This window comes from Nelumbo nucifera, chromosome 5 (genome assembly GCF_055504915.1).
Source record: "Nelumbo nucifera cultivar China Antique chromosome 5, China Antique-T2T, whole genome shotgun sequence".
NCBI lineage: Eukaryota > Viridiplantae > Streptophyta > Magnoliopsida > Proteales > Nelumbonaceae > Nelumbo > Nelumbo nucifera.
The window spans coordinates 9,510,489-9,536,105 of NC_142653.1; the positions used below are offsets into that span (position 1 = coordinate 9,510,489).

The following is a 25,617-nucleotide window of genomic DNA, read 5'->3' on the forward strand; positions in this document are numbered from 1 at the left end:
GTATCCCCTTTACAATCATTTCTGGAATTATTTCTAATCCTAGTTTGGCATGATATATTAATAAGTGCCCCCTCAGAATTAAATACAAACTTCTCATCCTAAAGTGGTTGACATGTCTACATATTACCTTTCTTCAGTAAAGAATTCCAGTGAAAAAACCACCTCTAGCTAGATACACTGCCGTCTGAAGCCAGCACTGAAGGTTCCTATCATGTACCATATACGAGGTACATTAGTAATCAGGTAATGCATAATTTGTTGGCCCATAACTCATACTTCGCAAACAGTCCTGCCATAGCTGCCAATATAACAACATATCTGATTGTCCTTATTTTACTATTAAGAATATTTATTGGCAGTTATATGAGCAGTACGAGGAGCAACAGGGAAGCAACAATCGGAGAGCTCAGCAAGTTAAGCAAACTATGATCTATGAACCAGAGAGAAATGGAATCTCAGCTAGGGCAGTGGGTAGAGAGATATGGAGATTGTGAACAGCTAAATAGGCAACAATACCGGCAGTATAACCAGCGAAAGCAAAACCACTCACCTGCAAAAGAAGGTGTTCACCGAAACTGATAAGATTACGGTTGTGACTTCTATCTTCATTGATTTATTGTTTTTGGAATATGGTGTATGGCTAATAAAAAGCAGTAGATATACCTTTCGCAAGTACCAAAAGAAATCCACCTTCTCCATACCCATAAAAGCAACACCTGCTGCAGAGCCAATAACCAGCATGGATCCACCTGTTCCAGCACAATATGCAACCAGCTGCCAAAATTCAGAATCCTGGGGAAAGGAAGACAGATCATACATTCCCATTGCAGCTGCAACCAATGGAACATTGTCTATAACAGCCGACACAGCTCCAATTGCACTTGCAATCAGCTCAATATTAGGGATATGAGCATCAAGGTAATTCGCCAGTTCTCTCAGGATTCCTGCAGCCTCCAAGCTACAAAAATTAAGCTTTGTCAGCATGAGAAATTACAATACATTTCCTTTTATTATAATCCATAAAATAGATTAAGAATCTTCTAAACTGATATGCATATAAATGTTTTCAGCATATACTGTAAAATATCTAAAGACATTTAAGCAACTAGTGAGTCCATTAGACATGTGAGCAAAGTTGATGTCCCACAGTGTACTAGTTATATATTTTGATCATATAATGTCTTTCATCTCACCACTTATAATACACACAAAATAGTGTCATTGATTTCTTGAATTTAAGAAATCTATTGTTGAGGAATAGAAAAAGGTATAAAGATTCTTTTTTTATGAATAACTGAAACTGATTCATTAAATTAAAAAGAGATAATATGAACGAAAAAAAAGAGAGATAAACTCTCTTAGCTCTCCTAAATTAGAGCAAATGATTACAAAACAGCCCAAAACAATTGATTCCTTCCCACCCCCTTGTTTAGCCACTATAGCAGAAAAAACAGTTAGCAGTCCTTTTCACCTATTGTAGATTGACCTCCATTCCTTGTGACAGCCACTTAATCCTCCTTTCATTAATGTAGCTCCACCAGCCAGCCTTCTCTTCCTTTTGCAGCTAATCAATAACTTTGGTTCCCCTTCAATTATTAATTTATGAATGCCCAACTCAGATTTTTGGAGTCCTTCCAAGATGGCTATTATTTCAGCCCACAAAGAATCACCCATGCCAATCAGATCTGAATAAATGGCAATAATTCTTCCTTCCTCATTCCTAAATACTCCTTTGCTAAGGGACCTGGATTTCCTTTACTACTCCCATCAAAATTCAGCTTTATGAATCCATCTGAAGGTGGGGATCAAATTGGCCTAACAAGAGCCTTGAATGGAGGAGAAGCAGCTACTTCCTTCCAATTTCTCACCAAATCAGCTGCATCGACATCCTCAAAGAGTTCCAAGGACTTCACTCAATGAATCACTCTAATAGAAATGGCTTCAATTAGGGCACCTCTACTACTCTCCTTTTCTACAAAAATCCTTTGATTCCTTTCTTTCCAAATTGTCCAACACACTGCTACCCATGTTGATGTAGGACCAGCTCAGTTCTAGTCCTTAGAGAATGTGAGAATGTTGAATGGTCTTCTTGATCAGAGATTTATGGCTGTCGATGGTTGTAATGGCTTCTTGAAGGAATAAGAAAGAAAATAGGGAGAGAAAGAAGAGAGAAAATACCTGGAATCACTCACAGGGTGCCTAGAATCACCCTAAGGCATGGGAATCACTCACTATAGTTAGCATAAGCTGAAGAAAACTCAATATAATTCATTGCCTTTGTGTAAAATGTCCATACATATTTATAGATTCTAAACTCATAATAATCTTAGGAGTTAAACTGTTAAGACTCATAATAGTTTTAGGAGTCAAACTGTTAGACTCAATAATCCTAGTAGGATTCAAACTAACTTGCCATATCCTATTTCAATTCAAAGAAGACTCAATAACTCTAATCCTACTTATGCAATGACTCTAAAATTTTAAACATAAACAAACTATAACTAGACAAACTAAACCATATCACTGGACCCTACAGGAAATTGCAAACTGAAAAAAATACCCCCTACTGTCCAAAAATATAGAAATACATAAAATTTCATAAATATCCAATTTTGACTCTTCAGCTTCTGCATCACTTGTACACCTCCATAAGGTTTTTCTCCTCTTCTTCAGACAGTTAACAAAGGTAGAGAGGAACAGGCTTTGTTTATTTGGCGGGGGGTTACACCTACACCCAAACAAAGAAAGAAACCATTCCTAAATTAAAGAAACGAAATGGGTAGGAGATTAATAAGTGGTAGCAAGTCTCACTGTCGGCCTTTCCAGAAATATTTCCCAGCAAAAGGCTCTTATCTTAGGTGGAATAGGCTTGCTCCAAACCTCCTTTATAGGACAAGGCACACCATGACTATCACTCAGATAAACTAAAGACGAAAGGAATGAGGCAAGTGAAGGAACCAAAGGAGGAGAGTCCAAATCCTATTATCCCTTTCTTAGGGATCCAAGAAAACCCCTTCTAGACTTTGGAGCAACAACATGACACTACTTATTTCCGACTCACAGAGACCTCTCTTGAACCCCAAGTCCCAATCAAACCTAGACCTTGAGTTGAAGGAACTAAAAAAGAAGAAATTGGCTCATCCCTTTCGTTGGAGGACAAGGCATAAAGAGAGGGGAATTGCAGTGTTTTCAACTCATTATTGACCCGACCAGTTGAACCATTCAAAACGTCATGATTCCGGGTCCAATTCTCTTAAAATCCGACCATTGGTAAAAAACCATTGACCTGCCCAAAAACCATCCAACCCAAGTGGTTGGACTGTTGACCCATTCAGCTCAGTGATCGGGTCACGGGTGGCACACTAGTGTGTATGCAAAATTCTAGAGGCCAAAACTTTGCCCTCAGATGTCTGATTGTGGTGATCGTTTTTTTTTTTTAATTTTATTTTGGGTAGCTTTTCAAGATCTATGGATCCCAAGGTGTTGTAGGCACCTCGCCCCACTACTTACATGTAAAAATAATTATACATTATTTTATAGACAAAACATTGTGTACACACACATATGTATGTATGTTTTACATACATTGATGTGGCATGGTTTGATCCATTCAAAAGGACGATCGAACTAGTGACTTGTGACCCAAAGGTAAAAATGGTTCAGCCTCTGGGTTGGTTTTTAAAACATTGAGGAATTGTTCTTTTAAGTTTGAGTTGCCCAAAGTACGGTAGAATGGCATGAAAGTTGGTAGAAATGGTCGAATGCCAACTTGACACAACCATCCTCCTTTATCCCACTCCCACCTTGTAAATAGGTAGCGCTCGGATTCTCTCTAATAAACATATATACACATATATTTGTACTCCATATGGACACACACACACACACACGCACACGCACACACACACACAGTAGGGCTGCAGATGGTATCCGATTGTGTGAATTCAATCCCATTAAGAAACCCCTTGATCCATTTATAATTGGATCAAATATGGATCCGCCCCTATCTGATCAAATATAATCTGATTTGATTTGATTTGATACACACAGATATTTTTATATTGCATATATTAGTATAGTTGGTTTGGATGTCATGTTTTTACTAAATTGGCATAGGTTCAAGTTTCAAACAAGTAACTTTCAATTTATTTTGTTCATGAAATACAATATCAAAGTCATTTTTGTTCATTTTATTAATAACATAGAGTCTAACTATGATACCAGAAAGGCATGATATCTGAAAAAGTGATAACCAATCAACCAGTGTCATAAAATTGGTAACCAATGAGCTGGTATTTCATCAAAATTCATTGTGTGTGTGGGGGGGGGGGTCTGTGATTGGTCAAAGTTCTTCTGGTATCATACTTTTCCAGCATCATAGATATTGCCTATATAAATTTTGATCACTTACAGTTTAATTTATTTATATTATTCGATATCCAATTGTAATCCAAATTCAAATAAAATCCAATACGAAGTTGAATATAAATGAATCAAATTTGGATCTACCCATGTTCTCTATATGGAAATTTTGGTCCAGATGTCCAGTATCCCTTGCCACGTAGCATATATAAAAATGTTTCCCTGCTAGTTTATTCCAATGAGGAGTAAAAGAAAATAAAATTTGGAATTCAATTCATAGGGATGGTCTATATCACTATTCACTAGTATAAAAACAATAATATCGTTATGCAAATGACTAATCTAAATCAGATGGTGGATGGCCTATATCAGTCATACTAGTGCTTCTTGTTGAAAAAACCTGTCACTCACTTCCAAACCCACATAAGTATAACAGAACATGATTACGCAATTTTCTCATAACATTTGATGTTTATGATTTAAAAATGCATCCCTTTAAGTATTCTAGTTTCACTGTTATTTATCATTTTACCCTCTGTGCACTGTATTAAGTGTAGTGGGTATTGTCCCTCTTGTAGGTAGTACCTGCTTTTTATTGTATCAATAAATCTTAAGCCCCCCTCCTGAAAGAGTAAAGGTAGGGTTTTGAAAAAAGAACACAAGAGAAACAGAAACTGAACAAAAATATATAAAGATGCCCCAAGAGGTTTTCATTACACAGAGCTCATTTAACTTACCCTTATCCCAATCATTTTCTAGACAATCCTGCTTCAAACTTCCACCTTGTATAGGGCTATACCCATGCAATACAAGCCCTCAAGTCTTTTCTCATTACTTCAACTAATGTCCTTAAACTTGTCATTATCCTTTTAGAGCCGTCACCTTTTACCAAAATGCTCCTAGCTGTTGCAGGATTTGGTCTTTGGCAGACTTGACCATCCACCCAACATAGTTGATTTTCACCTCATCTTGTTACTAATTGTGCATACTCCTGATACTCCTAATAAGATGCATATATTTATACGTGATATGTCCCTTTTTACATAGTCTTTCTAGGTGTGCATATTCACAACCTAAGCCCAGCTTAGCTCATCCTATGATTTAAGGGCCTGTAATTTCACAATGGATATGTCACTGAACAGAACAGAATGACGAATAAGATTCATGTAGCCAACCTCATATGGTAGGGACAAGGCTTAGTTGATGATAGTGAAGATTCTATCCCCTGTATGGTGTATTGCATTAATATGCTCTTCAGTTTTGTAAAGAGACTGGGCCGAATGGGCCCTAACAGCTTCTTATGTGATATCCTTCTTTATCTTTTATTTTATGTTGATGGGCCTCACTTGATGGGCCTGTTATTTGTTCTTATTTTATTTCCTTTATGTAACTGCCAAGCTGGCCGCCCACTTAAGGGTATACTTGTCATCATCAATTTGTTTTAGAATTTAATAAAATTAGGGTTAGAGGAGGAGGAAGACTAATTCGACTTCTTCTTCTCTTACCTCTTCTCTTCTACATACACAGCTCTTGCACTTCCATTCAGATCTGATTTGTACTGTTAATCACTGATCTTAAACCTAATATTAGAGGACTGATTCTCAACTTGGTATCAGAGCGGGTTGAGTTCCTCTTTTTCTTCTTTTTCTTTTGTTCCCGTACACTCTAAAATCAAGGGAGTGTATGGAGAGATAGGTTCTCTATAGTATAGAGAATCACTTGCCTGGTTGGTAGAAGGGTTTGGAGAGTTTAGATCTGGCCAGTTGTTGCCAAGAAGTGATGCTGTCTTGCTGCTGCCCGAAACCCTAGCCGACTAGAGATTTTTCGAGTTACCAGGAAAAGTGAAGCTTGGGTGTGGCGCTCTGTGCTTGGAAGGTGTCTTGTGACTGCTAAAGGAGGGCGGTTCAGGTTTGGAAGTGTTTGGGTTACTCTGGTAGGTGTGGCTGTGTCTTCTCTCTCCCGCCCATCTGCTGGACGGAACAAAACCCTAGTTTTTCAAGCACCCAAGTTTTGGTTTGACTTCAAGTAAGTTCACATAGTCAAATTTTTCTGTTTTTTGATTTCCGTTTGATTAATGGAGGCATATGGAAGTGAGTTCAAGCAGATGCCAGTTTCTGGACCTGCTCCAGTAGATTCCGTTTTGACGGGTGTTACCACAATTAAGCTAGATGGGACAAACTATCTTGCTTGGGCACAGTCTATAAAAATCTATGTTTGTAGTAGAGGAAAACTTGGGTATCTCACAGGCAGCAAGGTGAAACCCGAAGAGGCAGACCCTGAGTTTGAAAGATGGATGCAAGAGAACTATACCGTTATAGGATGGTTAGTCAACTCTATGCAACCTCATATAAGCCAGCATTATCTCTGGATGTCTTCGGCTAAGGAGATATGGGACAGTGTAACTGAGACCTATTCACAGAAACTAAATGTAGCCAGAGCATACAAATTGAAAAGTGATGTGAAGAACCTGAGACAGGGGGAGAAGAGTGTGGCAATCTATTACTCCATACTAAAGTCCCTATGGAAAGAAATTGATGTTATGGAAACAATGGTATGGGAGAGTAAAAAGGATGCTGAAATGTATAGAAAGCTAGTGGAGAGAAATAGGGTGTTTGAGTTTCTCACTGGACTCAACCTTGAGTTTGATATTATCAGACAGAACATTTTGGTCAGGGAGGAGGTTACTCTTTCACAAGCATATGCTATGATCAGTAGTGAGGAGAGTAGGCGGCAGGTGCAGTTGCAGAGTCCATCTACAGAACATTTTGCACATGCGGGAATGAAACCGAAGGGCCCTACTGAGAAAAGAGAGCAGTTGTGTGAATATTGCAAGAAACCACGTCATACAAAGGACACCTGCTTGAAGCTTCATCCTAAACTTCTTCCAGATAGGTTTAAGAACAATAATAATCCTAAGAAGGGCAATCAGGTGGGAAAATCCAAGACTGCTAATGCTGCTACAGTGCCTAAGGGGGGAAGTAAGGAAAGTGAAGAAAACTCAACTATTAAGGAATTGGCTGCAATGAAACTGGATTTTGAGAAGTATGGGAGGCTCCTAAATCACTTGGAAGCTACGGTGTCTTCAACTCACCCTTCCAACAGTACATCATCTTCATCGGTTTTTGCTCACTCAGGTACATATGCCTCAGCAAATCATGCTTTAGCTTCAAGTAATCATAAACTCCCTTGGATTATAGATTCCGGTGCATCAGACCATATGACCAGCCTATCTGACCTTTTTTGTTCATACCATCTCCTCTCTGGGAAAGAGAAAATATCCCTGGCCGATGGGTCACTTGCCCCCATCTCTGGTAAAGGAGATATAAAGACCTCTGACACCCTGTTCTTATCTTCTGTTCTCCATGTTCCTAAACTTAACACAAACCTTTTATCTGTTAGTAGCTTAACAAAGTCCATGCACTGCAGCATAACCTTCTTTCCAACTTATTGTGTTTTTCAGGACATGCAGTCTCAGAGGACGATTGGGAGTGGCCATGAGGCGAACGGAATATACCTGCTGGACACACTAGATCAAGCCTTGGGATCACCTCATGGAGTTGCTTTAGAGTCAGTGGTGTCAGAGTCTGTTAACAAAATTCTGTTATGTCATTTTCGGTTTGGTCATTTGTCTTTCTCCTTTCCATATTGTTCATTCTGATGTGTGGGGGCCATATCACATGCCAACCATGGGGGGCTACCAGTACTTTATCCTTTTTATTGATGATTATTCTCGTTATACTTGGGTTTATCTCATGAAATCCCGGGATGAAGTACCAATCATTGTGAAAAATTTTCATGAACCCATCCTCACCCAGTTTAATACCCGTATCAAAATATTCCGCTCTGGCAATGCTAAGGAGTATTTTGAGAAAACCCTCTCCACCTACCTTGAAACTTTTGGGGTTATTCATCAAAGCTCTTGTTCCTACACTCCACAACAAAACGGGGCGGCGGAGAGATAGAATAGACATGTGGTTGAGGTTGCCAGATCCCTTTTGTTTGCATCCCATGTTCCTGTGAGGTTTTGGGGAGATGCTGTTCATACTGCTACCTACCTAATCAACCGTATGCCCTCCAGGGTCCTTGGCTTTAAAACCCCCTTTAGTCTTCTCTTCTCGGATGAGGATCTCTTTTCTCTCCCTCTCCGTGTATTTGGGAGTACTTGTTATGTGCATATTCATAGTCACCAAAGGCATAAATTTGAACCTAAAGCTCATAAGTGCGTGTTTCTGGGATATGCCTCTACACAAAAGGGTTATTGTTGTTTTGATCCAGTTCGTGGCACCCGCTTTGTATCTCGAGATGTCACCTTTGCAGAGTTGACCCCTTTCTTTAGTGTTCCTACTGAGGGGGAGAAATCTTATGAACCCTTTGCTATGTCTCCAGTTGTTCCTCTTCCCATCCCCTTGTGAGTCCGATCATGGGGGAACCACCTCTTCCACTGGACCCCCCCTGATCCTCCTCTTGCTTCTGCTCCTACGCTCCAAAGGTGTTACCAAAGGCGGAGATACAGACATATGCAGGTTGTTTCCACTCCTTCAGAAGAGCATCTGGCCACTCTCACGGTTCCTGAGGAAATAGATCAGCCCCCTATCGACCCACCTTCGACCGTCCCCGACCTTGACCTTCCTATTGCTCTTCGCAAGGGCAAGCGGAAGTGTACAGCCCATTGCATCTCCAAACATTTATCTTACAGCCTTCTCTCTCCTTCCTACTATTCCTTTCTTGCTTCTGTCTCTTCCCATGTGATACCCAGGTCTGTACCGGAAGCATTGTCTCAACTTGAATGGAGGGATGCTATGATAACTGAACTTGAAGCATTACATAAGAACCATACCTGGGATGTTGTGGACTTGCCGGAAGGGAAGGAACCAGTGGGGTGTAAATGGGTGTTTACCATTAAATATCACTCTAATGGCTCGGTTGAGAGGTATAAGGCTAGGTTGGTTGCCAAGGGTTACACCCAAATGTATGGCATTGACTATCTTGAAACTTTTGCTCCTGTAGCTAAGATGATTTCAGTTAGGGTCTTGCTTTCTCTAGTAGCTACCTCTGACTGGCCCCTTCACCAGTTTGATGTTAAAAATGCTTTCTTGAATGGAGATTTGCATGAAGAGGTTTATATGTCTCTACCTCCAAGAGTGTATGGGAAAGAGATGAAAGGCAAGGTGTGTAAACTACACAAATCCCTTTATGGTCTCAAACAATCTCCTCGGGCTTGGTTTGAGAGATTTCGGGCTGCTCTTGTCTCCTTTGGCTACATTCAAACACAATCTAATCATACACTCTTCTTGAAGAGAAATGACTCTTTGGTGACCTTCTTGATTGTTTATGTTGATATTGTGGTCACGGGTAATGACATTGAAGAGGCCAGTAAGCTAAAAGAATTTCTCTACTCTGAATTTGAAATTAAAGATTTGGGAGATCTTCGGTATTTCTTGGGCATTGAAGTTGCTCGATCTAAGGATGGTATATTCATATCTTAGCGCAAGTATGTCCTTGATCTTCTTGCTGACACTGGTGAACTTGGAGCTAAACCCATCACCACTCCCATTGATCCTAATCATAAGCTTTCTGCCACAAATGGTGCACCGTTGTCTGATAAGGGAGTGTTTCAGAGACTGCTTGGGAAGTTGTTATACCTTTGTATGACTCGGCCAGATATTTCCTATGTAGTGAGTGTTCTTAGTCAGTTTATGCATTCTCCCAGAGATACTCATCTAGTTGCTGCAGAAAGGGTTCTGTGCTACTTGAAAGGTACTCCGGGGAAAGGTATTCTATTTGCTAAGCATGGTCACATGAAGCTGGAAGCCTTTACTGATGCAGACTGGGCAGGATGTATTGATGACAGAAGGTCCACCTCTGGTTATTGTGCTCTGGTTGCTGGGAATATTTTGTCTTGGAGGAGTAAGAAACAATCAGTAGTTGCTAGATCCTCGGCTGAAGCAGAATACAGGGCAATGGCTCATGGTGTGTCAGAATTACTATGGCTACGATCCCTTCTAGAGGAATTGGGGGTGGACTACGAGCAACCAATGATACTCTATTGTGACAACCAAGTTGCTATCAACATTGCACATAATCCAGTTCAGCATGACAGAACTAAACACATTGAGGTTGATAGGCATTTCATAAGGGAAAGAGTCTCTTCAGGAGAAGTCTGTTTACCATTCATCACATCAGAAGAGCAACTGGCTGATGTCTTGACCAAGGGAGTTCCCAAGGGGAAATTGACACACTATATAAGCAAGCTGGGCATGATTGACATCTATGCTCAGCTTGAGGGGGAGTGTAAAGAGACTGGGCCGAATGGGCCCTAACAGCTTCTTATGTGATATCCTTCTTTATCTTTTATTTTATGTTGATGGGCCTGTTATTTGTTCTTATTTTATTTCCTTTATGTAACTGCCAAGTTGGCCGCCCACTTAAGGGTATACTTGTCATCATCAATTTGTTTTAGAATTTAATAAAATTAGGGTTAGAGGAGGAAGAAGACTAATTCGACTTCTTCTTCTCTTACCTCTTCTCTTCTACATACACACTCTTGCACTTCCATTCAGATCTGATTTGTACGGTTAATCACTGATCTTAAACCTAATATTAGAGGACTGATTCTCAACTAGTTTGATTGGCATGGGTCAATCCCATAAAAGCACGGTTTATCCTCTCTTAGAGCCCCCTACTCCCAAGTCCCAACTAAAGAAACAAATGATGAATAAATTAATAAATAAAGGCCCTGTTGTTTTCACTTATGTACCTGGGTACACGAGTTTACCTAGGAAAGTCTTTCCCAAGTAAGATAGGTTCCAGCATTCTTGTGTGATACAGGCCACTCGGGTAAAGGGAAAGGCGGGAGGGAGAGAGTGTTATTTTAGCGCGGGTAAGTTGCTTACCCACCCTCCAGGAGGGTATCAGTTACCCAGGTAACTGATGCTCTCCGGAATTGCCGCTTACCGTGTGGCAAACAAATGGGGCCAAAAAGGTATATGGGCAGCATCCTTTCAATCTCTTGAGAATAACCACTTCTAGGCCTGGAACATGGTTAATTTGCATTCATCCCATCTTTTGTGGCACCAATCAAGACTCTGGCATCACTCACCAGCAACCAACATACACAATGAGACCTCCACTGAAACCCACAGAACCATATGCATGCCAAGGGACCTAACAAAGTCAATGGTTGATCTCCCTAGCATAAAAAGAAACTGTTTTATGTATAATCTTTTATTAACCTTTGCTCAATCAGTCACTAAGAAAAGTTTTATACTATTAGGCTTAACTCTGTAATAATTTGGCAATGCAACATGTCTTTTTTATTATACATGCATGATGTTGCTTTTCCCACATTAGCATTTCCTTGTCCTTGTGATTTTGGTGAGCAATATTCCTATGCGTTCCTAATTATATTGAGATTCCACTTGGTTCTAAAGCCTAAAACATTGTTCTCAATGCCTTATTAGATGCTATTGGCATACAAATGCCTAACTGGCATAATATAGACAAAGCTATTAATTCCTCCTATACTTCAATTTCCAGCAGGGTATTCATCTAGCAATCTCTACAAAAACATCTTCACCTCTCTCTTAGATTACCACAATCTCATCATTGATCAAACTGATGGAATAAAAGATGTCATTTGAAGGAGAATCTCATAATTCAGAAAATTCACATGAAAGTTTGGGTACCAATAGAAGGGGGAAAAGCACATTAGAACTTGAGTAATTTTCTATATTTTAGTTCTTATATAAACAGGATGCAAGATATCTGATGATGTCCATGTTTACCTGCTAACAGATAGAAGGATTCCAAGGAAGAAAAGAGCCCCTTGTGTATCAATACGGGATAGAGCTTGTGGTACTTTCAACCTTTGCCTTTCAGATTCACCATAATGAATAGCATCTGTTAAAACCCAAAGAACCCCTAGTCCAAGCAGCATTCCCATGTAAGGAGGCAGACCAGTGATGGCCTTGAACACTGGAACAAACACTAGAGCTCCAATGCCTACAGAGAAAACAAGCTGTCCTCGAGGAGCCATCTGTTCAGATGCCAAAACATTGGGAGAGTCCTGACCCTTTCCATCAACTTCGCTGCAATAGATAGATAGATAGAGCTGAAAAGCTACCATCCATGTAGACATCTAAGCTAACTTTTCAAAGATTCCATAATGTTCTTCTTGCATGAAAGATACCTGGTAAGTGACATAAGAGCCAGTGGAACAGCCAAAGAAATGACAGAAGGAAAAATCAAGTCCTGCAAGCAAAGATGTTAATCTGAATTCCACTGTTTCCTAAACCAGTATTTCAACAAAATGTATTCCATCAAAGTGGTCTGGTGAGTTAATATTCGTAGACAAAATGAAATGCAAATAAAATTCCAAATGGTCAACAAGCTAATCAGATTCACGATTGGTTATCAACAAATATCAAGACAAGAGGAACCAAGGAAACTCAAATATGAAATTCATTTTTTTTTTTGATCAATAAATATGAAGTTCATTTATCGACTTGGCTTTCTGCAAACCAATCACTTCATGCTACAATCATATTGTCACATGAAGATGAACCTTGTTGTGTGTGTGTGTGTGTGTGTGAATGGACACTTGACACAAATGGTGTGTTTGTGTGTGCGTGAATGGACACTTGGAACAAATGGTGCATCCAGTTATTTCTGTTGGATCTCTGTAACTAGCCATGTTTAATGAAAGATTCGGGGCATGCCGCTTGATATCAAAACAATAATTTCTATCCTTTACACAATGCAATATAAAAAAAATATTATTTGCAAGAATTTCAAATAGAAAGGTGGTGCAATAATTTCATAGTATGAGTGCATACTGAAAATCTTGTATAATAAGGGTAGTCAAAATAATGAAGAAAGACCTTCATTGTTTGCAATGTGGAGATCTGACCATGTATCCAAAGCATAGTGGTAGTAACATCACCAATTGGAGTCCATGCACCACCAGCATTGGCCGCTATTACAACAACAGCACCTAAAAACCTGTAAATTAAATACAAATGTAGGAAGAAAATATTATGGGCCAAATTAGTGCATAAATATTTCGAATTTAAATTGGACAAGCTGACTAGCAAAGAAGTGCGTTATAAAGGTAGAGGTGTTGCCAAGAAATTGGAATTGCTCCTCTAATAGGATGTTTACACTCCATAGTTTGACTTTGACTTACTGAGATTAAAATCGTAATTGAACAGATAATGCGAAAGGATCATTTATAGCCTTTGATGTTTTCTTCAACCTTAAGTTTGGATTATGTTTATTAGACATCAAAGTTAACCTAATCACTAATTATGTATTTCACCCCTTCCATTTCTTTTATCAAAAAAGAAATGATACAAATATGTTTAGTTTTCCATAGAAAGTTCTTTCATATGGTTTTGACATTGTGAACCACATTGTGAATATTGAGTTTCAATACTTTTCTTGGCAACTCAAACCATCTGATTCTTGCGCTGCTGGAATGCAGCCCTGTCCATTAGATATGTGAAAGGATCATTTATAGCTTTTGGATGTTTTCTCCAACCTTAAGTTTGGATTGTGTTTATTAGACATCAATTATCTGGGTGTGGTGGTGGCACTCTACTCTGGACCAATAGGTTATGGTGACTCAATACAGGCTGAATCTCTAGCCCTACTTCAAGGTCTAAAGATGGCTGAGCAGATAGGAACAACAGACTTAGAAATTGAAGGAGACTCTCTATTGGTCATCTCTTGGGCCAAAAACATCACATCAGCACCTTGGAAGCTCAAGTTTATTTTCAGAGAAATTGACACACTTGCAAGGAAGTTCAACTCTCAGTTTGGTTGGGTTAAAAGGGATGCAAATGGGGTGGCAGATACCCTAGCAAAACAAGGGGCAAATAGATCTTCATTGTATTGGGCAGAATTGTAACTGCTTGCTGGAGATTGCAATTTCCTATGCAATCTTTAGCTATTGTATCTTCATCTCTCTGTTATTAATGAAAGATTTTTACTGATAAAAAAAAAAAAAGTTAACTTAATCAATATTTATGTATTTCGCCTTTCCATTTCTTTTATAAAAAAATTGATACAAATATGTTCAATTTTCCATAGAAAGTTTCATATAGTTTTTGACATTGTCTACATTGGGAATATTGAGTTCCAATACCTTTCTTGACAACTCAAACCATCTGATTCTTGTGCTGCTGGCAATGCAGCCCTGCCCATTAGAAATTTCATGTCCAAGGTTGCACCTAGAGTGGTTGAATTTGTGCCTTTTTTATTTACATTTCATGTCCTTTAGAAGCTTATATGGAATTCCCCATCTTGCCTTCAGTTCATTAGATACAATTTGGTTAAACATTTCCTCAAGTTTCCCATTTAAGAACAGCAAAGAATCTGTTAATCATCTTAATGTCCAGGGATGCATGCCTCTATGTGGTAATCATCTGGATGGCTCTAGATTTTGCCAGATAATCATTTAACTACTCATAGAGCTTTCACCCAAATTTGAAACCATAGCAGTTCAGTTGTTCAATAAACATTGCAAATTGCATTAGAAATGTTTTGGACAGTCAATGGTTGGGAAGTAACATCTTTACTGAACATGTTACAGAAGCTGTACAACTTTAGAAGTGGAAAGCAGAGACAAGGATAGGGGGATTTGGGATTGGGAGATCTCAGGTCAATTCTTGGTAAAATCTTTTTACAGAAACTTGATTAAGAGGGGGTGATAGTGACTTTCCAATGACATGGCAGGTGACAATTCCATCCAAAAGTGGCTTCTGAGTGATGAACAAGAATGGTGAAAACAGGACTCAAGTAGCCAACCCCATATGTTGGGATAAGGCTTGGATGATGATGATGACCTTGGTGATGGGCAAAATCAATAACAAGCTGCTAAGGAGGGGTACACAAATAGAAGATGTCAGTTGTGTCTCGTGCCACAGGAGGAGTAGTCTTCAAACCACTTATTACTACACTGTGACTTCTCTTACAAGGTATGGATGAGAAAGCTTCAGCTGTTTGCAGTAAAATTATGCTTTTGGCTGCTATCGGAATGAATTGAGTAGAAATGGGAAAATAGCATGGAAAACCATACAAATAGCTTTGTTTTGGACCATTTGGAGGGAAAGAAATGGAAGAATATTTGAAAATAAGTAGAGAGCAGAAGAGGAAATGGTAAGATTGAATACTGGGAATGCAATACTCTTGGCTGTCCAACCACAAGTCTTTTAAAGGAAGAAATCATGGTTCTTTTACAACAATTCAACTTCAACAATCTTTTTGTAAATTTTAAAGGCACACTGTGACTGTGTACAGATTTTTGAGAGATCTATAGCTTTATACTTTTGCTGAAAATCCCCTTTGTACAGTTCCTCATGTACAGGGGTATCTTATATAATTTTTTAGTTACTTTCATACAATTCGTTTAGTTTTAAAAAAACAAAAAAAAAATGTTTTGCACCATCAAAGGAGTGGTGGCCAAGTTTATAAATAGCAATAGCACATTGCTTTATACAAACTGGAACTAGCAGTTATAAAATTGATACCTAAAAAATGAATTTCAAAACTTTAAGACAAACTAAGGGGCATTTATCTTGTCATACCATTAAGTTATTAAATTATATAACAGAACGGAGGAATATTAACAAAATTGGAAGAGACATACTTCCTGTATTCTGATGGAGGCACTAGTTTCCGCAATAAGGAGACCATGACAATGGTTGATGTCAGATTGTCAAGGACTGAACTAAGGAAAAAGGTTACAAAACCAACCTGAAATTTTTATCAAGAACCTGGTAATTCACCAAATTATGATACAAAATTTTGATATTTTATGCACCAAATAGAGCCATTAAACTGATAATAAACTACCAAAAGTCTGTCAGAATAGTTTCTCAATTGGAGAAGTAAGGCAATCAACTTTTTTCTGACCAGTAATAAGTCAATCAACTATTAGAATAGTTAGCATAGTTTCTCAAAAAGATGTACCTCTACTGAAGTAATGGTAAAAAATACCTAAAATGATCTAAAAAATAATTCATCAAATACAAGCACAACATTTAGGCTTCAGAGAATATTATTGCGTCTAAGTTATCTTTCAAGGTGGGCGTTGGAAAAAGTTTGGGTATATTGGAATTTTGGGTTATGGTGTTACTATAATTTTTTATTACATTAGGGGATTTTCTATCAGTAACACTTCAATCTATTAAGTTTGTAAGAAAGAATGATGTAATACATACAAGAGTCTGCCAAGCACCCCATGTAGGGTAGCAGATGCTACTTGCTCTAACAAATCTGTATTTTAATTTTCAAATCACAAACTCCCCCTTGGGTAGTCACTTCCCAATACAATTGGTTCCTAATCAATATATTATGGGCCTATTTGTACTTCTGGCTAGCTGAAGTTCTGTACCAACAAACCAACTGGTATATGTGACTTGTCTGGCAAAGTAACTGGTATTGGATTATCTAAGCCACCATCCATCTATGGTTTTTAGTCAGAGAGGAGACAATGTAGACCATGGGGGATGGGGTTTACAGGCTATGGTTATGACTTTTGTCCCCATATCTTCCTGCATTCCTCCATTTATATTATTCTCTCTCATCCCATGGATGCAAGCTACCATGCCAAACCATATAAATCTGGTTTCTTTTTTTGTTCTGCTTATAATTTATTCTTCCTTTTTCCAGTTATGGTTTTCCATCATGTTGTTCAATATGGTCTAGCTTCTGCTTATGCCAATTGTTATCTTTGCACTATTGCACTCAATTATTTGACATGGTATCAGAGAAAATGGGTTCAGATCCATGGTTTACTGCTTTATTTTGGCATTTATGTGCTAGCAGACAATACTCTAATTTGGTAATACTGTTAAATCTTTGGTTTGAAGGTCAGCTGGTTTTCATTTTCCAGCTCTGGTTTGAAAATTCGGTTTAGTGATCTGTTAAAGTATTCGGTTGATGTTCCTTCTGGTGATCTGGTCAATTGTCACAAGTTTATCACCTTGAACAACTTTTCTGGCATTTGTGTTGACACGGCCATACGGATGTATGTCTTAGAGATGTGAAGCTAGCTTTGAAATATTTTGATTGTGACTTGTGTGTTGACACGGCCAGGCTTATGTAGCTCACCTTTTTCCATCAATATATATATGTATATATATATATATATATTATTGATTTAATTATGGAGATTTTGCATCTAATTGGTCTCACTTTAAGGCCTAGAGGGATGAATACATTAAAGGTGAGGTTGCTCCTCTGATATGATATATGTTGCCCAGCTGGCCCTCACCCCTATTTTGTATAATCTATATGTATATTTTAATGTTTTTATGCCAATAATTGAAAAGAAAATATCATACAATCTCTAGACAACTTTCAATTATCTTGTCATCAATGGTTCTACCAGTAGGTTTCTATACGTGCTTGTTTCTAGTTTTAAGTTCTATTTCTTTTTAATTTCTAATTCTATTTCAACATATTCATCTTTCCTATTCTCATATTATGGGCATATTTATTGATTCACATTTTACTCTATACGGCATATTGGTCTTATTGGCATCTAATAAAATTACCTCTTCAGTTTTAGTTCGGAAATTCACTTCTTTTGCACATGAACTTCCAATTGGGCAAATGTGAGGAAATAACTGATGTAGACACTTACCACCCAAAGGAGAGTCCGCGGCTTCCGGGTAGTTATATTGTCAGTAACCAGTTTAAATCCTTGATGGGCATCAACTATCTCTACAATGGTCATTGCACCAAGCAAGAAAAATACTATTTCACTGACTTCGGCAGAAGCACGGGTTAGCTCTGTAACAGCTATCTCAGTTGAAGGAGCCTGCACCAGAAAATAAATTGCCACAGGAAGACAATTAAACAAATATGAAGAAAATACCTAGATCAACAATTCTAGACTAAAGAAAATAACAGGAAGAGGGTTTGAAACTATAGCATGTCATAATTTAGGAGGAAAGTGGCCTACCGCAGCTTTCTTCAGAAACCACATGACATACCATTCTTAATCAAATATTTATCAAAAAAAAAATCCACACTTAATTAAATACTACCTCAAGAAGAAATGCATATCATCACCAAAACAGATAACATCATATGGTTTATGAGCATGCATTACTTGTTGGTGCTTCCTTAATACAGGCAAATGCAGTTATTGCAAAAAGGACAAAACATTGGCAGGTGTCACATATTTTTATGCGTAGGTGAATTGTGCATTTAAGAGAGGAAGAAAAGAGCTATAATTTAATCCATTGGAGGCATTTTAATAGTTAACACTATAACAGGCATAAGAGTTTCAGGATTGATGTGTACATAACTAAATGGATGTGCAGTTTTACAATTAAATTCTATGGCAGTGGAGTTTAGCAGGTAAAAGATGATAAATAATCAAATGAATTTGCCATAGCTAAATGCAAATGATGAGCCATCTATTGGATTGGTCATAGCCCAAACAACTGTAATCTGGTAATCCTGACTCATAATCATGAACACAAAAAGACAATTCAGGATCCATGACCATTAGAGTTTAGCAAAAGTTTTAATGCTGACTGTCAAACTGGTAATCCTGACTATTCAAATAAATTGCTCTGACAACCAAAAAGGAGTTGTGAATACTTCTAATATGCATGAGAGTAAGACTTGATTAGACACATGATCAAGATCATCAAATGAATACACTTACCAGATAGTACCCAAACTACGGGTGCCTCATCAATCAGAACTCTGAATCAATGTCAAAGGAATATTTATAGAACATTATCAGGAGATATATAAATTCTAGTTTATGTTTATTATCTTTGGATAATTTATGTTTATGCTTATAAAATAATGCCTTTAATGTCCCGGTTTATCTTAATTTGTTAGTAAAAGTGTAAAACTAGCAAATGAATGAGTGACATTGCTTGTTTGGACAAGGAACTAAATGTCAAAGGCACCATAATAACACTACAAGCAATAGAAATATTAAAAATTTTAAGAAGCGAATACGGATCTTACTCCAATGCTTCGTATAACCCATAAGCTAACAGCCATCAGCAATCCAACTCCACTTTTGTTGAAAGCTAGAGATTCCTCAAAGATTATGCCTGCATATCCTAATCCAAATACCAGCGCCATAGCAACATCCTGCACTATAAGATACCTATTATCAAAAAAAAAAAAAAAAACTGAAGGTTGTTGACACTTTTCATTAATACTTAGGCAGACAGATACTCATGTAGAGGACAAAGTAAGAAATGTCTGTCCTGTAAGCACTAGAACTATTTCATCTCAAAAGCATGCAAGCTCTTGCAGAAAACCCAGAATGCTGAGTTCTGGAGAGGAATAAATAAGGATGGACCTGATTAGCAGCCACCCAAGAATGATTAATTGCAACTGCTCCTGCTGCGGCTGACGCAATAATTGCAAGAGCCTTCAGCAAATCCGTCTTTGGCTGGTAAGTGGCTTCAAAATCTTGTGAGCTAAAATCATCAACTGAACATAAAGGATCACACGTCCTAGAATTCGGCATCAGCTCCTGATGCAAATGCCAACATGTCAATACTGAATCTGTGAATACAAATCCATATAGAGAGCAATTTCCAGCATCAATAGTTTCAATAGGAAACTGGAGATATTGGTGTCCATGGCTAACATATATGTAAATAATAATATAACAGTAATACAGCTTTGGTCGTTTGGACTTGGTCCACTAGTCCAAGTCAACCAAAGTACTCATAACATCCAAGTCATCATTGTATTGTCTGAGTCAGTCCTAGTTAGTTGAATCAGAACCAAACTTAACAGCCAATAGCTCTTAGCTCAACACAACTACTACAGCTAGACCAATTTCATAATACTCTAGTCATGGCAATCTCACCTGTTAGAAAAAGTGATCTGTTACAAGTTGAAAGGGCCAGAAGAGCTAGGGGCAGACTGAAAAGGACTTGGATGGAAGTAAAAGGAAATGATTTAAGTGCCCATAATTTAACAATGGATATGACACTGAACAGAATGGGAGTGGCAAAACAGAATTCATGTAGCCTACCCCATATAGTCAGGACAACGCAACCTTCACCAGGGAATAAATCATAAATCAATATCCATCTGCTTCTATACTCTACAAGAAGAAAATAAAGAAAGAAAATGGTTTGGCACTTAAATGCTAAAATTGGTCTTTTTATTATTCCATTTAGCTTGTGACTATTTCACAAGAAAACTCCATTTTTTTTATCAGTAAAAATCTTTCATTAAAAACAGAGAGATTAAGATACAATAGCTAAAGATTGCATAGGAAATTGCAATCTCCAGCAATCAGTTACAATTCTGCCCAATACAATCAAGATCTATTTGCCCCTTGTTTTGCTAGGGTATCCGCCATCCCATTTGCATCCCTTTTAACCCAACCAAACTGAGAGTTGAACTTCCTTGCAAATGTGTCAATTTCTCTGAAAATAAACTTGAGCTTCCAAGGTGCTGATGTGATGTTTTTGGCCCAAGAGATGACCAATAGAGAGTCTCCTTCAATTTCTAAGTCTGTTGTTCCTATCTGCTCAGCCATCTTTAGACCTTGAAGTAGGGCTAGAGATTCAGCCTGTATTGAGTCACCATAACCTATTGGTCCAGAGTAGAGTGCCACCACCACACCCAGATAATTTCCAAAAACGCCCCCTATGCCTGCCCTTCCAGGGTTGCCAAGAGAACTCCCATTGAAATTCAGCTTTAGTTTGTTCCGTGCTGGTGGCTTCCATTCCATGCTTACAAGAACTTTGGGTACATCTGTTTGTGCTATTTCAGCCCAATTCCTTAGTATCTCATCCGTGGAGTAGTTTCTAAATATCTCCATGGTCTTCACCCAATGTGCAGTTCTGATTTTTATGGCTTCAATAACTTGCTCCATTGTTTTGCTTTTTCCTGAAAAGATTCTTAGGTTTCATTCCTCCCAAATAGTCCATACTGTAGCTGCTCTCACTGCCTTCCATATACATTTTCCCCTTTTCTTCCGTTGACACAGGAAAGAGGGGCTGAATAGACTTACCACATCCTGTGGGGGAGCCCATCTGCATCCAAAGAGAGAACAAACAACATTCCAAATACCAGAAGCAAAAGAGCAGGATAATAGTAAGTGGGTTAGAGTTTCACCACATCCCAAACAAAGGACACACACATGAGGAGAGAGGCAATGGTTTGGCCTCCTTTTCTGTAGCACATCACAAGTGTTTACCTTCCCTAGGAACACTTCCCAACAGAAAGCTTGTACTTTTGGAGGGATCGGTTTAGTCCAAATTTCTCTCACTGGGAAGTTCACCCCCATAGGGTTAATACGAGTGAGCAAACCAAAGAAAGATGCACAGGAAAATAAACCATCAGAAGTTGGGGACTACACTCTACAATCAGCTATAGATTGGTCCAAGTAGACCCTCTCAAGTGTTGAAATCAACAGCACTAGAGACTCACACTCATTTTCCCTCAACCCTCTTCTGAAGCCAAAATCTCAAGAGATCCCTGATTCTGAAAGCACACCAAACCTAGCAACAGGTTTGTTTTTATAGTTTGATAAAGAGTAGAGGTCTGGGAAATTAAACATAAGAGGCACATCCCCAACCCAAAGGTCTTCCCAGAATAAAACTTTGTTGCCACAACCAACATCAAACCTGATAAATTGAAGAAAAGTTGGATATACCTCAAAGATTTCCTTCTAAGGAGAGGATGGAGCTGCATTGGGGGCTAATTTTGCATCCCAACCATTACCTACATCACCATATAAGCTTTTAATGACCCTATGCCACAACCTTTCTTCCTCACAAGGGAATCTCCATAGCCATTTCCCTAGGAGGGCCTTGTTTCTCTTTATTAGGTTCCCTATACCTAATCCACCTTGGTCCTTAGGGTAACAAACTTGCTCCCATTTCACTAAATGATCTTTCTTTTCTTCACCTGGCTCCCACAAAAAGTCCCTCATAATCTTCTCCAATTTCCTAGCTATTTTCACCGGGATCTTAAAGGTGGAAAGGAAGTAAGTGGGAAGGTTTGCAAGGGTTGATTTTATCAAGGTGATTCTTCCCCCCAAGGAAATATAATTTCTCTTCCACATTGCCAACTTCTTCATGAACCTCTCTACCACCAGTTTCCTAAAGCTTTCAGCTTTCGGATTCCCACCCAAGGGCATTCCTAAGTATTCCAGAGGCCAATTTTTCACACAAGAAAAAAAATGGCTAATTTTCACAAGAAAACTCCATTTTCCAAAATCTGGCCTAGTTGGACAATGTATAGCATCCAAGAGTCAGATGCATACACCACTTCCATTTGTTACATTCTGTTTACAATATTACATATATAGTTATACACTCCCACTCCCATATAATGCCAGCATATGTTAGCTCGGTTAAGGTTGTGTTTACATTGCACACTTCAAAAGGCCATTACCCACTACTGGTCCTGGCTATCAAGGGTCTTAGGATTGGACTAGATATGGACCACCTCTGTTGTTTTTAGGATGAAGTGACCTCTATCTCGCTCAACCCTTCATTCCCATGCTTGTTAGCCCAAGTACCAATGCACCAAACAATGACCCTTATACATTGCACACTTCCATCTAATAAATTATTTACAGGAGCAAATGTTTAAACTTATGTGGTAAACTTTACAGATTATCTGATCTTGGAAGTTGGGGCCTTCAGAGGAAGCTAGACGAGCTTGTGAAGTTGGGAACTTCACTCAACCCTTCATTCTCATGCTTGTGAAATATTTTGATGTAGTTAGTTTCAACTGCAATCCTGTTTATTTATTCCTTTTGAAAGTGATTAGAAATGGCCTATACAAAAACAAAAGACCAAAGGAAGCTAGACGAGCTACTCCTGATGTATAATTGATCTCCAGGAATTCAATGGACATGGATTTACAAAATAGGTGTGCTTATATTGAACCGAAATTACATATGATATTACTTGTCTAATTAGAAGGACTTACATCCTACTCAAAGTCCAGGCTACTGTGTTGAAAAATTACCCTTCCACAAGACTAAAACTAATGGGTTAACAGATTAGTGACAAAATTCCATAAAGGGCCATAACCCAATGTTGGTCCCAACTATAGGGAGGGGCACCTCTGACAACTCACACTTGTCAGCCCAAGATTTTACCTTTACACCAAGAAATAGCCCCTACGGCAGCTCGTTAGGAGCAGAGAACTTTAATAAAACATGCATTTTAAATTTCCAAAATTTCAGCTCTCTGCAATAGTTGGAAATATTGGTAACATACAGCATTTGCGCAATGAAGTTATTTGGATTTTTCTAAATTTCATGTCTTCTAGAGGACTATATATGCTTACACGGAAGCTGAACATAGATTAGGGTGTCAGCACATAAAACTGTTCGTCGGAAATAGTAGCCATAAATCTGCAGTGATATCTTAGCGAATAACGCATTAACAAAGTACTATTAACGCAAAAGGAAGCCTACCGATATCAATAGAGCTAATTGACAACAAAAAGATGGGTCAAGCTCAAGCATCTATCGATTAATTCATATTTGTTGAAAGAAAATCGTTTATATTTCCTTTTTCTCGTTTTCTGATTCTTATATTATGTCGTGCAATGATCCGTAGAATCTAAAGCTATATATACCTAGTTCATTCGAATATAGGAATTGGTGAACTTCCACAAATTGAAACATACTCGTATCGCACTAAATCAGCTTTAGATTAATAAAATAAGCTCAAATTGTAAGTGAACAAGAAGTGGAAAATGATTACGAAGAAATGATTATTGAGAACCTGATACTGCTCCTCGGCCTTCCCAGGTGAAGAGGAGGAGACACCTTTGGTTTTCTCTTCGGCTCGGGCAAGAACACCATTGCCGCGCCATTTCCGATCTTTGATATTCCAGGGAGACGAAACGAAGCGCGGCAACGAAAGTCTTGAGAGGGGTCTCTGAAGCAAGACGGTGTGCGGAGATGGAAAAGGAGAAGCTATTCTATTAGATGGATATCGGCCACAGAAGTGGTACTGCTGGTTTCCAATGGAGAAGGTTGCCATTTCTCTCAGCTATCGTTGGGACGACCGTAATTGAAATCGAAATATTGACAACTGAATCCGTTTTACGTTGGGAAAAAAAGAGTAAGGTCCGGTCCTCCGCTCTGTTACTCCGAAATCCGGATGCAGAGAGAGAATATGAGTTCCCGTGAACCGGCATCGTCGAATAGCGATTTTTCTGGTTTTATTATTGTTTGACTGGTGCCTGCCGGTAGTGTGGTCAAGCTTGGATAAGAAAGACGATTGTCAATTGGTTTGATCATTGATAGATGATCTTCATTAGATGGACCCTACCAAGAAAATCAATTATGGTCTCAAATGTCCCGCGTCTCGATTCGACTACAGCCGGACCGGGCCTCAGTCCACTATAGCTTGCGGCTGTTCGGATTCGCGACGGGTACAGGCTTGAGAGGACCCGAGGAATCATCTGATGCACCTGGGACGAAGCAAGGTTTAGTGTAATAAAATACATGGGCCCACACCTTTTATAATGGGACTCATGAATTTATTATTCCAAATTTTCTGGGAAGAGATTAGATTCCTGGTATCAATAATCCTAAAATCTCAAACGGGCCGAACCCGAATTCACATCAATGCCCCACCATACATCTCAATCGTGTATTAAAAACATTTTCCGACGACAAATACCACCCCCTCTTTTGATTCGATAGAAAAAATCACTGCTCTAATGTACTAATGCTAAATGAGATGTTTTCGGTGCGGGCTGAGATATGCATGTGAAGCAATTACTGCTCTAATAAGCCAAGCTACATGACTTTTTTTTTTTTTTTGATGGGTGAATTAGACATGATTCATGACATTCGTTTCTGGTGCTCAAATGTTTCCTTGTCTAAGGCGGGTATCAATGAATTATCATATATTCATATTAGTGTATTTTTTTTATAGTTACTCAATATTTTTTATATATTGCTCTAAAAAAAAGTTTTTTTATATAGACTTGGGATTTTTTTATGTAAACTTTACTGTACTTCATCTTTCCAAAAAAACATTTACTGTTGTTTTTTTTTATCTTTCTTGCAGCTTTCCGAATATTAATTTTTTATAATTCTAAGTTGACAGGCATCAAAAAATTAATTTTAAGTTGACTAAGTAGTAAAGGGGACAACTGACAAAGGCTTTGTTCTAAATGAGTTCGGATCTGATGGTTACAAACAACGCTAGGCGGTAGGCACATCATAGGTTTCTGCCACCTCCACTTGTTCACCAAAAATATAAATTTCTT

General features: G+C 38.4%; 1 protein-coding gene across 1 annotated transcript; it reads right to left on the bottom strand.

Annotated features, from left to right (window-relative positions):
• Window positions 1–78: 78 nt before the first annotated feature.
• Window positions 79–24,572, bottom strand: NHD1 (sodium:hydrogen antiporter 1). The gene is made up of 10 exons (XM_010272722.3): window positions 24,117–24,572; window positions 19,703–19,879; window positions 19,360–19,488; window positions 18,011–18,187; window positions 16,010–16,116; window positions 13,242–13,362; window positions 12,551–12,612; window positions 12,147–12,449; window positions 664–958; window positions 79–550 (listed from the first exon to the last, which is right to left on the bottom strand). The coding sequence occupies exons 1-10, from the start codon at window positions 24,375–24,377 to the stop codon at window positions 431–433; spliced, it is 1,752 nt and encodes a 583-aa protein (XP_010271024.1). The 5' UTR covers window positions 24,378–24,572; the 3' UTR covers window positions 79–430.
• Window positions 24,573–25,617: the final 1,045 nt, after the last annotated feature.